Raw genomic sequence first — 19,015 nt, 5'->3', positions numbered from 1 at the left:
ATGGTCTGAGTGATTTGTGGGACTCTCAAGTTGCCTCTGTGTTTCTGAAATTTGGAAAAATGCCATGGCCATTAGAGTTTTGGATACCAATGTTGCTTCTGAAGTTCTGGTTTGGTTTCTGGACTGTCTAATGATGTTTTGTTAACCGGGAGAACAGGAGATTTCTGCTGGGCTTTGACTTGGGATGTGGAGCCTCTAGGAGTGGTGCCATCAAGGAATTCTGAATATAACTTAAGGGGTTTTATCTGGTTGTGTGCATTATATTGACTGAAGATATCAACATCAGTGTGTCTTCCCATACAGCTAGAGTCTGGCACCAGAATTTTGGGCAAGAATTATTTTTCATCTAAAGTAGATTTCCTGTGCTTGGTGTATCCTGTCTGCCCCCTGTTGGAGCACAGCTGCTCTACAAGGAGGTTTATGTCTGGACTTACACTGAAGACTCCACACTGTGCCTCTTGCACAGTAATATGTGGCTGTGTCTTCTGTAGTCACAGAGTTCAACTGCAGGAAGAACTGGTTCTTGGCTGTGTCTCTAGTGATGGAGATTCGACTTTTGAGAGATGGGTTGTAGCTAATGCTACCACTGAAGCTTATGTATCCCATCCACTCCATTTTATTTCCTGGGAACTGTCGGATCCAGTTCCAGCCATAACCACTGGAGATGGAGTAGCCAGTGACAGAGCAGGTGAGAGACAGTGACTGAGAGGGATTCACCAGGGCAGGTCCTGACTCCTGAAGCTTCACCTGGGACAGAATACCTTCAGACAAGAAGAGTCAATTCTGTTAATCACACATTTAAAAAACCCATCATTGAGACATGTATGAAATGACAACACTCACCAGGAAGGGCTGTCAACAGGTACACAAGACTCAAAACTCTCATCTTTTGTGCTACACTCCCTTTTCTTCAGAGATCAGCCACCAATGAGATATATGTGAGCTGTCACATCCCAGGAGTGAATTTAACTTAGAGCGAGAAGATGAATTTGCATGTGGGAGACAGCCTCGCCTTCATAATTGGGGAAGGTAGATACTGAATGCACTTGTTTATTAATGTAAGACAATCCCAGTCTCTGGCTTCCTATTGTGTGAGTCTGGAATAAGAGAGCATGAGGACTGCAGATACCACAGGAAACCTATCTATATATGATCCCACTATCATTTCCTACACCAATTTCCCCATAGACCCTCTTCTGCTCCTATGATATGTATGGTCTCCAGTCAGTGCCAAACTTCCTTTCACATTTGGATTACTGCTTTCTTATTAGTAAGTCTACACTGTTCTTGGTTTTCTTGTCTTTCCTCCCTAGAATATATGTTTCCAAATCCCCAAAACTCAGTATCCTGTCTTATTGTAGTTGTACAATTGAGCTGGTAACTTTCCAGTAGTGAGTCCTTAGTTGTATGTACAGGAATGTTGTAGGTAAGTCACATTACATTTGTAGTTTTACCTTTGGGGAGAACTTCCAGATAACATTCCATAGGAACTGCACAGGTTAATCCAACTGTCAGGTGCCATAATGGGACAAATTAATAAAAGCAGGTGATCATCCTGAAATGGCCTACTTTGAATAATTATATAATCTGCGACAGGTGTTTCCTTATTCAGCAAGACTGTAAGGGATTCATTTTAGGAAAGAACCCTGCTATTAATACGCTTTTCCTGTTATTATTAAACATATGTAACAATCACTATGTAATAGCACACCCCTTTGGAGCAGATCTTTGCAGAATCATGAAGCTGTAAAGTCTTGCAGTGATACTATATAGACAAATAGATGACTTCTTAAGTCTTAATGATGATCCTATAAAGATTGCTAAAATTATATCAGTGATTATTAAGCTCTTTTAATGGTACTGCTAACTAGGTCCCTTTCTTATAGTCAAAACTATAATGAGAACTCTGCCAGAATCCCAAGTGTCACCAGTTAATTGCTCTGAGATAGTTACCAGACTTCTGCCTACTCAGAGCACATTCCAAGAGGCTGTAAAACAATTAACCAAAGGTCATAAAAAGTAAACTAACAATTTATTATATGTGCTAGGACAGAAGGAAAATATTGACTGGGTTTGTCTATACAAAACTTCACTAATAACTTGGTTATGATTTTAAACCTTCGGGAAACCTGTGGAGCTGAGACAGGTGATGGATGTTTAGTCAGATAATTACTCCTAATGGATATGCATGTAAACGTTCTCTGTTGTAAATTTCTATTTCAATTTGTGATTTGATTTTTGGTGTGAACTTGTGATGAACTTTGGAACATGTGATCTTCAATTCTGAAAGATGTTTAAATACTGAGATCAAAGAGATGAAGGGTATAGAATAGAATTTTTTGCCTTTCCCCACTTAAAGTAGAAGATAGAATAGAATTTTTCCTTTTCCTCAGACAGAATAGAATTTTTCCCTTACAGAAAAAGAGTTTGTTCTTTATGAATTACCTTTTAAAATAACAACTAGGAAAACCTATCTATGGGTTTACTCTATGTTGAGTACTCTTTGCTCAGTACTAATCACTGAATGGGAAGACCTGGCTGGAATCCAGGGCTGAGCTCCTCTGCCACAACAAGGCTCAGCACTGGGCTGGTTTTCATTAATAGTCAAAGTCCCTCTTTGTATCTCCTCTTGCTATATATCACCTCTGGAGGTAGAACTCTGTGAGAAGACAGTGCTCAGAGAAAATACAAGAGACAGTTTTTTTTTTCATTTAAAATAGTATGTCAAGTATATGTAGATATATGCTTTTAAATAAATGAAATTTAAATAGCATTACACACAGGCATAATTCCAGGGTAGGATTTGATCTGTTGTTTTAGGCCCAGTGTATGCATTTGTGCTTCTCCATGCTGTGTATTGCTTCTCTCTGAGACATTACTTGGTCAGAGTCAGACTTCTCTGGTGAAGGTCTAGAATCCCTGTCACTGTGATGGTACAATATTTGATCTTGTTTCAGTTTTCATCATGACAATGTGGATATATTTGAAGGAAATGTGCTTGATATCAGATGACTGGACATATGTAGTCTCGAATGCTAAGTATCCATACACTTGGAATTTTGTTTAGTCATTAACATAGTCACACACATGAACACATATTTTATCCTGAACACATCCACAAGACATGAGGCAATATCTCTGCTACCTTATGTTCCATTGCTCTGATGTGGTACATTGATTCTCTGATATGCTTTTGTTCACTCACATCTTACATCTTTCTTACATCTGCTTTTGAGTCAGTGTTATCTAGCTGTTTTAGTCATTTATGCAATGTTGAATTTATACCCTGGACTAATATACATTTTCTTGGTGAAAGAATACAATGCATATCCACCAACACACATATAAAATTTTATTTTATATCCTATGGCTATCTGCCTTCTGACTGCCAACCACCAATGCAGAGAACCAGATAGATGATGGATTTGTGACATTGGATGCCTTCATGGTTACAAATAACTGCTAGTGCTTTGGAAGCTCTATGAAAAGTCTCTGAAATTCTGTCAGTCAACTGTATTTGTGTGTGCTTTGTGGCATCAATAGTCACAAACAATGAATATTAGAGACTTAACATAATTTTGTGAAGTTTAATCAATTCAAGAAACTGTGGCTCCATCACCTATGAAACATTGTGTAAAATATTTCTCATGATTCAAACTTTTTCTTGAGTTTTAAAATGTCTATATCACAGATATAACATGCAAAACATTCCAAGGATTAGTAGCCCTCATCTGCATCCCCTGCTGATATGGCAAAATACAAGAAAATGAGTTTGGTTTTAATGAGATACATCCAAACAGACAGATAAAAGCAAGAATAGAATCTGCTATGAGAGAGGGTCTCTAGATGATCCACAGCACTAATTGAAACCATAGACTTTTAAAAAGTCATATTTAGACCACCTCTGCAGCTAGCAATGAAGCCAAATCAAGGGTAATTGATAATGACTGCCCCCTGCTGGTCATCAGTTCTATAAAGGGGAAGTTCTCTGAGATCACACTCTGTCTGAAGAATAGTAATACAGAACTGTGTCTGAGCTTTAAGGTTGTTACAGTGTAAAGAAAAAAGTTGGCTTTTGGAGTTCTGTGCTAATGTGCACTTGAGGTTTCCAATAGTAATTGTAGTTTACACCTCACTCACTCCTGTTTTGTCAAGCCATTACAGACCATTTCATAGCTGACTGACAAATCCAGCTTGTAAGACAGCTAGTTCAAAGAGAAGCCAAAAAAGGGGAGGGACAGTGTCTATGAGTGCTTTAACCGACCAGGTGATGGCACCTTAAGGGACACATGGGAGAACACACCTGAGAACAAAGACCCTCACTATTAATCAGGAACAACAGAAACCACATAGTCAAGTTTCTCTCCTGAAGGCACTCATAGCAGCAAGCAGACATGAAGCACAGAAGCAGCCTCAGGATCCACATACTCTGAAGAAGGCTCCTGTGAGTAGGAGATGACACTTCTTAATCAGGATTGGTCCTTGATCCTTGTAGTGTGGAGTCTTTTGCATGGAAGATGATCCTGAGGAAGAAAGAAGGGATCTGAAAACTTGTTCTCCTTTTCTTTCTTTCCAAATACTATGCCTTTAGAGGAGACATAGAACAAAAGTGCTGTAGTTTGCTCCTGTGCTTACCTGGTCTTCTTAGACACACAAGAATTGTCAACTGCCTGGAGCATCCATCCTGGATTCAGAGTGAGATAAAGGTATCTGTCAACACAAGTCTGAGACCCTTACCAATGCAACAAAGGAAATTAAAATCACGGGATTCATAAAATTATTTCTTTACTCAGATATGGCACTATTGTGATTACTGAAAACGTAATGAATTTTGCAATCGTTAAATACTAAGGATCTTAATTTTATTACATATTTATGAAGTATGGAGAAAATGACATAAAGTGTTTATAATATACATGGAATCACTTAAACAGCTGTCTAGTATACTACGTTTATGCTCACAATGATATACACTCACAGTTCTCTCCTTTTAACTCTGAAGTGTTGTTTCTAAGAGAAACAAATGGACAGAACTGTTGAGAGCCAACTCCTAGGAGAAAGGGGCTATCATCTTTGCAACCACTTTGGTCCATATATTTGAAGGTTGATACTTTTCCACGCTGGAGAATGACTTGAAAGCAGCCTACAACAGCTGAGCACACTCTGATAAACATCTTGTTTTGGTTTTTAGTGTCCTCAGCTGAAAGGCACTCTTGGTAAATTGTCTCCAGCTGCATTCCTCTGCTTGTGCTTATATACCCATGATTTTCTTTCAATAAAGGAGACATGATCAGACACTCTGTCTTGGCTCCATTCTTCTTGTCTCTTGTCCCTCCACCCCCACTCTCTCTCTCTTACAGACCCCATTGACTGACCCGCGGGGGGTGGGGGTGTCACAGAACTATTTGTACATGTAAAAGGTGTTTCATGTAAGCTTCAATGCAAAATAAAAAAAACATTTTTAATAAATCACAAAAGATATAGTATAAATACAAAAGTCATCAAATTATATAGAATGCTGTGTGGAGAAGTAAATAAAATGCATCCAACAGTAATATGGAAACAATGAATCAATTAAACATGCTTTTACTGCTCAATGAACGTATTCAACAAAAATGAGCTAAACAATTGAAAATGCAGAAGGAAACCTTCTTGAGCAGAGGCTATTTCCCTGTGCTTTGGAGAAAAGGAAGAGCCAGAATAACACTTAATAGACTCCTTTTCTAAGATAGAAGCATAACCAGACCATCTTGAAATCAAAAGGATTGATGTTAGAAACTATATAATTGGGAACTTATGAAGAAAAGCTAAGGAATGAGAACAAGGTTCCATGGGCTGCTTCCACAGTCTCTTGTCTTTGATAATTATAAGGAATCCCAGTAACATAGGTAATGCTAAATTGCTGTTAAAATGTCTCATATGTTCAACTGTGATGGCCAGTTCCATTTTTTGTTCTTTTTGTTTGTTTTTCTTTTTTTTAGAATTGATAATTTATTTATCTACATTTCAGATGTTATTCCCTGTCCGGCTGTGGAAGACATCCTGGGGTGTTTGGCCACGCCCCCAGAACCCAGAGACCTGACATGTGGTCACATCTACAGGTAGAGGGCATGACTAACAGGCCTCTGCCTCGATCTAAAGGCCGGAGGCGTAGCTAACTAAGTTTTCCCCTCCCTAGCTCCTCCTCTTTCCCACTCCCCAATATAAGGGAGCTCCTCCTGGCATTTGCAGGGAGCACACTTCATCTAGATTCAACTATCATAATGGAAAATAACCTTTCATCCTTGATTCCACGTGTCTCCTGGAACTTTGGACTCTCTTTCATAAGTGGGAAACTACTCGCCCTCGGGAAAAGCCTCTCCACTCTCCCTGTTGCAGCGGTCTGCGGGGCTCCCTCCCCCGCAGCAGTGGCCTGTGCACCCATGTCCTCATGGGCTGCCTCTGTCCCTGCTATGGGGACTCCCTCCCCCGCCACCAGGCCGCACTTGGTCCCTGCACCACTGCTCCCGGGACCCGGCCACTATGGCAAGAGGGTAGGGCTGAACAGCTGCGCCCCCTCCCCGCTGGAGTTCTTTCCCTTCACCCATGGTTCACAGGTGGCTTGCCCCACTGAGTCCCATGGGCTGCTGACTGCACTGCTGATCCTGGGACTGCCTGGGCCTCAGTGCGTGGGCATGCCCTACCTGTCCCTCGCCCTGCGTGTGTTCATAACCATCAATCCCCTTTCCCCAACTTCCCAAGAACCCCTTAACCTATCCTCCCTTCTCCTATTTCTATGAGGGTTTGCCCTCATCCATCGATCCACTCCCTCCTCCCTGCCCTTGAATTCCCCCTCTCTGGAGTATCTAAAGTTGAAATGATTTGTAGAAATTTATGAGTAAGGACATAGGGTTGATGGCAATAGGACTTATTCTATCTCTACTTAACTTGTAATGCCAAGCATACTATAAAAGTATACTTGAGATAAAATAGTAGTATCTCTGTATCTTGATATCATGAATGTTTCATAATTTGTATAAATCAAGAAATTTTCTGATTGCTACTCAGTCAGTTTTGCAAATGCTCCCTGTCTTTGTGTCAGACTCAAACTTCCCCTTGTCTGATTCTTACATCATTACATCATTACATCATTTGGAAGCCTATTCCCTGCTGAGGCTTGCTCCAGCAATATCTATCCGTCTTTATAGAAAAATTGAAATAACCTCCAGCATTTTAGTTGACTGCAGTAAAAAGCTAGATATCAAGAAAAAATACAGACATTTCATAAATTCATAGAGATTAACAGCACACTGGTAAATAATTACTGTGTCCAGAAATAATTCAAGAGAATTACATTTTTCAAATTCTAGAATAGAATAAGTTACAATCAGAACATACCATAGTGCTAAGTGCTACATAAAAATTAATTTACTGAATACTATATTTAATATTAATAAATTATTTGTTAATAATAATTTAATATTTAGAGATTGACCATCTTAAGCTTTTGGGAAACAAAAGGAAGCCAAATACTGAAACAATAGGTGGGAAGTCATAATAAAAATAGTGTCTGAATTGGAAATGGCAACAAATGAACAGATAATATAAAGGATCAATGAAAATAGAAATGGAGTCTTTGAAAGATAAACAAGATTGACAATTATGAAGAAAAGATAACCAAAAGAGACAGAAATCACTAATTAATAAAATTGGTGATCAAAATGGTGATATTAAAACCATCAATGGTATTCAAAAATAATTAAAGACACACTTTAAAAACTTTTATTCATCAGGGAGTCCCCCAGGATGAAAGGTGATTGACCTTATTCTAAATGACCAGCTGTGGGTGTATGGAACCTGAAGATAACAGTTCCTGTAGCCAGACAGGACACCCAGTGGAGGGATGGGGACTTCCACCACCCACCTACAAAACTTTTGACCCCAAATTGACCCTGTCTAAAAAAAAATATAGTGACAAAAATGGTGCAGGGACTGAAGCAATGGCTGACCAATGACCAACCTAACTTGGGGTCCATCCCATTGTCAGGTACCAATCTCTGACACTGTCACTGATACTACGTTGTGCTTGCATACAAGCATCTAGCATGGCCATCCTCTGAGATGCTCTACCATCTGATGACTGAATCATATGCAGATATAGACAAGAATTGTACAGAGGACAAGGACCACTATGGAAGATTTAGGGGAAGGATTGAAGAAACTGAAAGAAATCACATAAGAAGACCAACAGTGTCAACTAACTTGGACCCCTTGAAGTTCCCAGAGACTGAGCCACCAGCCAAAGAGCATGCATTGGATGGTCTGAGGCACAAGACACATATATAGCAAAGGGTTGTCTTGTCTGGCTTCAATGGAAAAGGGTATGCCTAATCCTGTAGAGACTTGATGCCCCAGGTTGGGGCATACCAAAGGGGCACCCTTTCAGAGGAGCTAGAGGGGACAAAGAACTCTGTGAGGGTTGAGAACGAAGGGGGGACAATATTTTGATGTAAATAAATAAAATAATTAATTACTAAATAAAAAAACTATTCAATTAAACTAGAAAATCTAAAAAACCCAGGGATTTCTATAGGCATGTTTGTATGTATGTGTGTTTGTGTGTGTTTCTGTAGATTTGAGTTATATCATTAATTATAAATATATTTTAATTATAATTTAATTATATATTTATGTTATTAAATAAATATTTATATATGTCTATTATTTTATATAGTTTAGTATATAATTATGTATAATCATTATATTAATGGCATCAAATCAAACACTCGTCCTCCTACAAGAATTACACAACAGAGAGTGAAACTGTTTCAGGAATTTAGGGTCATGATGCTGATTGTCCTCCCATGATTACAGTTCTCAAGAAGATGTGGGCTGCCATTTTGCTTGAGATCTGAGTCTTTGGAAAAGCATACTTTATCATTATTCATGAGAAATGGTATGCATGATCCTAATTTTTCTGTTTGTTGATTCATTCTCCTAATAGGTAAGAAGTGCTCTTGGTGAATAAGGTCATACGGATGTGGAATTCCTAGGAAAGTGACCTAGATCAAAGGAACTCAGTGCAGTGAACTATGTCAATTTTGCTTCGTGTACTGTAGGAAAAATTCAACACACTAGATGACAATTTCCACTGGATTTGTTTTGGCTGAAAGGTTTCATGTACATAATCAGTACTCCATTTCTGAACCTGTTTATATCAGATCCTCAGGACTCATCCTCTCATATGTTTGGCTCCTGGTTGTATTGCTAGTTATTTGCATGTGGAATATTCCTATATGTAAGCATATAAGAGCAAGCTGGAGGGTCCAGATTAACTCTCAATGGGAGAAGGCTTCAATCTAGCCTTTCTAGAGCTCAGAACCCTCTTATTCAGATAGAGAGTCAGGCTCTTGCCTTGCAGGGGTTAAATGTTTATAGTGGATTGTTCAAAGGCAACAGTGGTTATCTACACAGATAATAAAAGCATGTATCAATTTTTTCTCCATATAAGATTCTCCATAATGTCTAATGAGTGACCATATATGCACCACTAGTTTGGCTCTTAATGCCATTATCCGTATTGGAAAATAGCAGTGAAATGAGTCATCATCCTTAAGTGTGCAATACAGGAATATCTGTTCCAATTCTGCTCATTACATAGCCCAGTATAAGGCTAGAGACATTTATCATTATCAGACCATCATCCTCTCTACATAGAATGACCTACACACTGTCTTCTGAAGATTCATTCACCTGGCTTCAATATGATTATAGTATTTACAGTGCAGTATTTTAGCCTGGCTATACATAGACTGCTTTTTCTCTAATAAAGGAGAGATAGATCTTAGATGTGAATAGAGACTCAGTCAGATAAGGAGTAGCAGATTGTTATAAATCAGGAACACAATTTTTAGCAATACAGACCTCACGTATAAAATCTGTTCTTAATCTGATGAATCAAGGGCATCAAGAACCCCCAGTGACTGAGTCATTCTCATAGCTCCAGGTCAGTGAAATAGTTTACATCCTTCCTGATAAACAGTTCTCTTCTATTAAAGTATGAATTGTAGGGTCAGAGAACATAGGGTCATAGAAAAGGAAGCAAATCTTTGGTTATTGGAACACTTGGAGTGAATGATACTACTACAAATCCCACTCTTTGATTACTAGAGGATGAACCCAGATAATGGAATACAATTAACATGTAGTAGAATCTAATTCAGAGCAAAACCAGACTTTTGCAAATCTTTGCTCTCTACATTGCTTTCAGTTAGTAGGTCCCATAACCATGTCTTTAAATGATAAAATATTTTCTAGATACACCCCATTGCTGAATAAATTCATGCAATATCCTCTCATTTTTGAAGATTTACTCTGATATTCACATTTTTTCTATATGTTTGTTTAAATCAAAGCATAAAAGATAATTCTGAAAAAGGAATTAATATATGTGGCAAAAAATCAAAGCCTGACCCAGGTAATTTGGGGCAGATAGACATTGTGGACAGGATTTTATACAGTAGGATTAATTTCTTTCTGAGTGTGATAGTGTAGGGCCAAAGTTAATGTGTCAATCACACCTAGGCAGTTTCCCCAAGAGCTCCTGACACATATGCTCAACTCTCAAAACCATAGCTGATGGATGTGACCTCTTCATAGTATAAACAGACAGAGGTGAATTCTATGTCCTTGTTAAAATTTGACTTGGTTGCCTTATACACAGTTTGGGAAATTCAACTGGAAGTGAATACATCCTATTAGTCAATAAGTACAAGTATTTCCTCAAAGAAATTAAGAAGTAGTTTATTCTGAAGTTAAATATTGGGGATGATACTTATGAATACAAATTAAGTTTTCCTTACAATTCATGTTTCAATATAGTCAAAGTTAAGTGATTACTTTGCATTACCAGATGAAATATAAATTAAAGCATTTTTTCAAATACAATTGTGTAAACAAGGAATTTCTAAAAAGCAAAGTGGGAAGATCTCAGCTACATGCCTTGGATATTGTTTGAGATCATTTCATTGTTTTTCTTCATTTATTTATTAGTGTGTTTATTTATTAACTTATCTGTTTGTTTATTCACTTTATACCCTGATTACAGAGTCCCTTTTCCTCTAAATCCTTCAGACATATCCTTCTTCCTATGAGAAGGGAAGAGTAGCCCTGAGTACTAGTACTGAGGGTTAACCTAAACTGGCACCTCAAGTCACTTTAGGAATAGGAACATCCTCTCTCACTGAGGTCAGACAAAGTAGACTAATTAGAGAAAGAGCATCTATAGGCAGGCAAAAAGAGTCATGTTAAGTGCCCAGTCCAGTATGGGGGGGTCCCACATAAAGAACAAGCTGCACATCTTCTTCATATATGAAGGCATGGGGCCTAGCGAGCTCTTGAGAGTTCAGGTTAGATTGCCCCCACTATCATTAAAATAAGTTTTGTGGGATTCAATGGAAATGTGAAGTTTCTCACTAGGAGCTTTATTTGGCTCCTAACCCCCTCCTTTAAGACACTATGGAGGCCACAGCTGTATCCACATCTGTGTGGTAGAAAAGTGTTTTAATCCTAGATTCAGAATTGGAGGCTTAGACAGTGTACATTCTGGTTGATGATGAATGTAGTAGAGTAAAATGTTGAATTAGTTAAAATATGACATCGTGTCAGATCACGAGTCTCATGCTCTTCGGAGAAGAGTAGATTTGAGAACGCAGGTTGGTTACAGGTAACTGAGACTACTGGTCTCACTTCCATGATGGTTCCATTGATCCTCAAAACCTGGGCTAAGCAGGAAATTATACCAAGACTTCAGCCTGACTCTAAAGGAAGCAGAATCACCAGTTCCTCTGAATCTCCTCACCCTTTTGTTTCTATCATTGAGGCAGAACATTTCTTCTCCGTAAAGGTTAAAATTCTTTTTTGTGTGTTTCTTTGCAACTTCATCTGAAAAATTTTAAAAGAAGTCTCCCTCCACCTTAAAAAATAATTTCTGGAGATATCACAGATTACCAGAGTTAATGAATGTAAATAAGATTTTTGAGAACCAAAGAAATGGAAAAGGTGATAGAGAAGAGACCAGAGCCCATATACAGACAAACAAGCACATAGAAACCTTGAAGTGAGAAATAGCCAGTGAGGAAGATTTTTCTTGTGAAAGATATATAAAAAGTGATTTAATTTAAGAAAATAAAGCATTTTAGCTATGACTTCTGGCATATCCTTTTATTTATCAATTAGCCAAGGAATGAGGGAATCAATTTTATGAAAATTGTATACATAATTCCCAAAAAGTTTTAAATTTATTGTCACATGACCCAGATATACTCTTTATCACATACATAAACATTTCCATATTATACTATAAAGAAAGTTACCCTAGCCAGGTCACCTCAACTTGCCAGGTAGACAGTAGAAGGCATCTATGGTGAATAAATATTTGATGAAGAAGAGGAAATGAAAGAAAATGGAGCTGTACATGTGCTAGGGAGAGAAACAGAACTAGAAACAGGAAGACTGTGCCAGGTTTGAGAGATGGTTGAGATACTATGAAACATGTATTTGCCCAGTAGTATCAGGAAGTAGAGTTTAGAAGTTTGGGGCTTTTGTAGACAGATTCAGCCATTGAACATTCTACCCAGCTGTGGAATTGCCCTGGCTCTGGGCACAACAAGTGATATCCAAGATGAGGAAAATTTAATTTTTGGATTGAACATTCTTGAAGGACCATCATTGTCCATGATGTCACTGGAGGCCATGTTGGAGTCTGTGGTCCATGCTGTTCCTCCAGATCGTAATTAAGCTCAAAATCCATGTAGATGTTTGCAGTTTGTGACTGATAGAAGCTATATTTAGTTCTTTGGGCCATGCTGCCACCAGGGGCCATTTTGATATAGGTGGGCTGTGTTGCCACCTGAATTCATGCTGATATTTGGGTATGTCCTGCTAAATCTAGATCCATGTTCTTACTGCAACTGGGGTCTCTGTTGATGTCCATATCCAGGGTTACCTCAAGAGTTCATGTGTTTATCAATTGTCTAGGCTGACTTCAGAAGCCATGTTTATGTACATGGGCTATCCTAAGGCTACAGGCCATACTGAATGAGCTCCATGGCCAACTTGGGACAGGATGGGCTCAAAGTTCCTGCTCAGCATAACATATAATTGACTCTCAGGAGGTTCATGTGATTATGACCAATGAATTATGGTTCACATTAACAAAGTTGGAAGTGGAGACTGGATTTTCACTGGGAACAAAAGCTGTTCTTTTGTACAGGTGCCAGGATACAGTACAGAATACATTTCTTCACATAACATTGAGTGTCAAACCTCACTATCCTACTGCCTAACCAAGAAATATAATATCTTCTTGGTAAAAATCTGGATCAGGTCTTTATCAAAGACATTTCATGTCTCAGATAAATATAAACTAAAGTCTGTAGTAGTAGGAAATAAAGTGATGTTTACATACTCAAAGATAGTTGGCCACAGTCCATGAGCACATAGGTTATCACCATGCAAAGATCATCCTCTACATGGAGGCAGCAGGTAAAGATAAGTAGTTGCTGGCCTGAGGGGGAATAACAAACTAAGGAGACAGTATCATCTTTTCTATGGGCTTCTACTACCAGGTTCAGATCCAAATTTTGATTGCTTATAATATCTGTCCTTCAGTTTTTCAACGCCACACACACACTTTATATTCTCTATACATATACCTTTACTTACATTGCAAGACCCTAAGTTTCAATACCATGATCATATAACTTAAATTTGTACAAAATCTACCATACCTCTATTTCTCAAAACTGCATCATGTTTGCACCTTTGTGTATCCAATATATCTCACCTCTGATGGTGATGGAATAAGTAACCAAAGACAGAACAATTGATAGATAGCATCTATAAGTACTCTACCATATCTTTTCCAAGTTTATGTAGATGTACTTGTGACAGAACACACACATCACTGGGAAAATAAAAAATAAGAATGTGTTACTTACGGATTTATTCTAACATCTATAAAATATTTTCATAGTTGAGAAAGAATGAAGACTAAGCATATTTTGAGCTGTGATTTAGCCTATTTGATAAATAAGCACTTATATTTAGGAAAATTGGATATAAACATCTAAAGTATAATTGCAATGGATTGTTCCCATTCCTCTGGATCATTCTGCATGGAAACTAACAGATGTGCTTTCAGGTACCTCTCCTGTCTTTTTTGGACCTGATTTAATCATGTTCAGGCTCATTTTATTGCATATCATGCCATGGATGCTAAAGACTTTCAAAGACTTTGATGTATTTGCAAGAAGCTTAGTGAATGACAGTTGTGGAGTAGAAGAACAGACAAGAAGCTCAAAGTGTATATGTGGGGTTGTTGTGTTTACTCACATATAAATTTTAGGCAAGCATGTTAATCCCTGAATACATGCTGCATATCAGTGTGTAGATACACTCGTTTTGATGTAAACCTCAGGATAACGAGTCAAATGCAATTCACTCCCATAAAGATTGTCTTGGCTTTGAAAGTTTCAAGTGTCCCACAATACTTGATATTACATATCTGTGTGTGAACTACTTTGACTACCACCTATACTCAAGGCTTGCTAAGAGAGGGATTGTTAAAAATCAAGTTAACAGGCACAAAATATGTTGTATCTTATAGATGATTTTGTTTACATGATTTATCTTTAGAATATTGCTGAAATAGTCACCAGCAATCCATTCTTCCTAGAGAAACCAAAATGTTACCAGACCATATATACCAGTTTCCACTCCTCACAGAGCATTCAGTATCATAATCCTGTATTGGAACAAAAATAGACGTCTGGAAGGGCTTTATGCAAGCTCAAGGACCTCTGAAGTCTGTATATCAGCTACAACCTCTTATTTCAACTTTATAACAATTTGTTTTCACATTCGATGTACTTGAAATTAACTTAAATGTCTTTCACTGTAATGGAGGGAGAAAGCTAATTATCATTGGCCATCAGGTTACATGCTGAATGTTTTGCAAAACAATGAAATCACTTTTAGCAGAGATGTTTCCTTTAGAGAAGTAAGTTCCATCAGATAACTGATCTGCTATCTCATACAGTGAGGAAGCAGTATCTATCACAAAATTTCCACAGATTACAATGTAGATACATTTTGGGGGCAGTTGAAAAATGAAATGGAATGTTCTGTGTTGATATCTCAGAAGTTTTCTATAACAAAATAAAACAGTATAGAGAAGACTGTAAATAGACAAAGAATTAATGAGACTGGGTTTTTAAAGTTTCAAAACAGGAACAGAGTTCTCCAGAGAAAAATACTAAACTTATAACTTGGACATTTGAAATTTAAAGAAACATACAATTAATGATACATCAAGATGGAATTTTGCAGTGTAAAAAACTAACCTTATATGAAAACTAGAAAGAAATTCATGATTATTAAGATTGCAAATGAAAATGTACAGTTTATGTGAATGAAGGTCTGACTGAGTCCTGAGAACCTGGATTTTTCACCTCCTCTGAGAGTGTGATGAAGTCTTATGTTACTGTTTCTCAAGTATGATTTTCAGAATTGTTTTTCAACAGTTTAGTAAATGCACATTGACATTTGTCATAACAGTATTTATATACCAAATTAAAGATGCAATGAAGTGATCCTTTTCCCTTTCATAAAGTTGGTCTGTCACAACCCCACTGACAACTTTCTGTGGCTGACCATACGTAAACCTTCTATCTATCATCAGTAAGCTCTTAATTGTGGTCAAAAATAAATGAGAAAAGTTTTTTTTCTGTTTTTCTCTGGGTATAGCTGAACCACTTTCCCCTCATGGTTTCTAACGTACTCAGGATGTGGTTTTCACACTGTGTCCTTCACAGAAATATATAGCCATGTCTTCATTTTTGAGGTTTCTGATCTGCATATATGCAGTGCTGGCAGAGGTTTCCAAAGAGAAGGCAACCCTTTCCTTGAAGTCATCAGCATATGTTGGCTTTCCAGTGTTGGTGTTGATCCATCCCATCCACTTCAAGCCCTTTCCTGGAGCCTGTTTCATTTAATGCATTGCATAATCTGTGAAGGTATACCCAGAAGTCTTGCACGAGATCTTCACTGTATCTCCAGGCTGTTTCAGCTCAGGTCCAGACTGCACCAACTGGATTTGTGCTTGGGTACCTGTGGAGAGAACACAGGGAGGTGAAGATTCATGTAACTTACTCAGTTCCCATTGCAGCAATTGTTTCTGATATCTTACTTTGGGCAACTGCTACCAGGAATAAAAAGTTCCAAACCAAATCCATGATGTATCAGACTGGGGCTCAGTGATTCCTTGAGACTAACTAGACAGTGCCTTGCTGGTATGTGAGGTGAGCCTCAGACTTCTACTCTAAAGTCTTCTAAAGATTTGCATATGACTGGGCTCCCTATGTCATATTGAAATAATCCAGATACACAATCACATATACATGAATCTCTGACCCTAGATAGATCAGCCTAGGCCTCACAGTATCTGCTGTTTACGACTTTACACTTCATCCTGATTAGTGTTGTCCTTCAAGTCCTCTGCTTCATCTGGATTTATACCCTGATGTTTTCACCCATATATCTCAGAGTCTCACTGCTTAATCCTGAGCCTTAGACATGTAACAGGGTAACAACTCATTAGGTTACTGGCCTGCCTTGTTCTCAGACTCAGTAACCTCTTTCTTCCAGTGGATGCTGCCCTGTGCATGCTGAGACCTTTGCATTAGTACTTCCTTGCCTACAGAGTCTAAATGGATTCTATTTCTGAACTCTTAAAGTCCTCAGAAATTCCACACCAGTGACCTACCTTTCTTGATGAAATTTGTAGAATTAAGACACATTTATTTTTAAAATTATGAAATTTTCACTTCACATCAGTCATGTATTAAAAGTTAAAACTTTTAAAAAGTGCAACTGGGTAGATTGGGAGGTTTGGGAATAGTAATGTACTTATATTAATATAAAACATAAAAATCATTAAAGTAAAAATGGGGAAGGAGGTGGTATAATAAAAGTAGTTTAGAGCCAGGCAGTGGTGGTGCATGTCTTTAATCCCAGTACTTGGGAGGCAGAGGCAGGTGGATTTCTGAGTTTGAGGCCAGCCTGATCTACAGAGTAAGTTCCAGGACAGTCAGGGCTACACAGGGAAACCCAGTCTTGAACCCCCACCCCAAAAAATATAGTTTAGAAACTTTATGAGATTGTTCAATGGCTAAGCACATATACTGTCTTTCAAAGGACATCAGTTTTATTTTTAGCACTGAAATAAGTTAGGATACATTTACCTACAACTCTAGGACCCAGGGTACACAACTTCTTCAGTCCTCTTAGGCATTCACACTCATATGCTCATACCTACAGAAATACACAAACACATTTACAGTAATAAGAATTTGAAGAGAAAGAATAGTTTTTAGTAAATCAACTTATGTGAAAAATCACATAATAATATAAAAACTTTAAATTTGTTTTTGTAACTGACAACCTCGGTACTTTAACATCAAGAGACTGCAGCACAGGTCAGATATTTGGAAATCTCGTGGAAAACCATTTTCATTTTAATATTATTCCTGCTTTTAATTAAGCTACACATCATTAAAGGTTCTAATTCTGCTTATTTTCCACATTTAATAATTCCCCATCAGTGCACATGATGAGATATCAAAAGCAACAGTACACAGATTCACAGTAACATGCAGTCACCAGAAGGAGGATTATGAACAGGGCTAATAACAAAGGTGTCTTGTATTTGACTTAAAGTGAAACTGTTTTTTTTTGGTTGTTTGTTTTTTGTATTTTTTTTTTTTACTGTGGACCTATTCTGTGCTATTAGTGTGGGTTGGAGACTGACAATTACAATGGGGGACAGACAAAAACAGTGAGAATGAGAGAGGCAATAGAAGAATTGAATACAAATGTGGTGTGGGCTCAGACCAGACTTTTGGCTGCACTATCCATTTTCTGATAGCACAAATGCTGTTTGACAATGGAAGTCAACAATTACTAGTTATTTTGGCAGTTTGTTCTGCATACTGGGAAGGAAGAGGCAGGCTAGCCTTATAGAAAGTGCTTTCTGGCTTTTGTTCACCTGCTCAATGATATAAAAGAAACCATGGAAATTTAGCACTTCCTTCTCTATGACTGTGCCCCTGTGGCATGACAATGCTCCCTCCCAGCATAATAGTCAGAGTGTCATGGTGACCTCTGGCACATTCCTTGTCCCTGTCATAAAGCCACCCTCTGATTTTGACTTGGCAAAGATGAAATTGCAAAACTCATAATTTTCTTATAATTTTTAGATTATGCTTTAAAATCATGTCTTCCTGAATTTTCTTTTCTCCTATTGGTACTTAGGTCCCACCACGACAGGTGACTTCTTGTGACAAACTAAAGAGCTGGTCTACTACATATCATTCTCTTTCTTTTGGGTTTGTGTTACCTCACTTAGGATGTATTTTCTAGCTCTATCCATTTGCCAGCAAAATTCATGACATCCTTATTTTTAATAGCTGTATAGTGCTTCACAGTATAAAGGAAATACATTTTCTCTGACTATTCTTCAACTGAGGGGCATTAAGGTTGTTTCTAGTTTCTGGCTATTATGAATAAGTCTGTAAGAACATAATGGAATATGTGTCCTTGTAATACTGTGGAGTGGTATAGTTGAGTTTTTAGATAGAACTATTTCCAATTGTCTTATGAAACACAATGTTGATTTCAAGAGTGATTGTACCAGTTTTCAATACCACCAGCTATGGAAGAGTATTCACCATTCTCCATAGCCTTTCCATAATATACTGTCGTTTGAGTTTTTGATCTTAGCCGTTCTGATTGGTGAAAAGTAGAATCTGAAGGTTGACTTAATTTTCCTTTCACTGATGACTAAGGGATGTAAAACAATTCTTTAAGTGTTTCTAGGCCATTACAAATTCCTTTGTTGAGAACTTTCTGTTTAGCTCTGTACTCCATTTTTTAATTTGGTTACATTGTCTTGTAGACTCTATCTTCTTCAGTTCTT

At 37.8% G+C, this 19,015-nt stretch overlaps 1 gene segment (V, D, J or C); it reads right to left on the bottom strand.

Moving 5' to 3' along the window:
• Positions 1-342: 342 nt before the first annotated feature.
• Positions 343-927, bottom strand: LOC114629950. The segment is given in 2 exon segments: positions 343-761; positions 844-927. Coding segments are annotated over 2 exon segments (462 nt in total).
• Between the last annotated feature and the right edge of the window lie 18,088 nt (positions 928-19,015).

Source organism: Grammomys surdaster, unplaced genomic scaffold (assembly GCF_004785775.1).
Source record: "Grammomys surdaster isolate TR1022 unplaced genomic scaffold, NIH_TR_1.0 323, whole genome shotgun sequence".
Lineage (NCBI taxonomy): Eukaryota > Metazoa > Chordata > Mammalia > Rodentia > Muridae > Grammomys > Grammomys surdaster.
The sequence above is the reverse complement of the archived record's forward strand: the minus strand, read 5'-3'. Positions and strand labels throughout refer to the sequence as shown.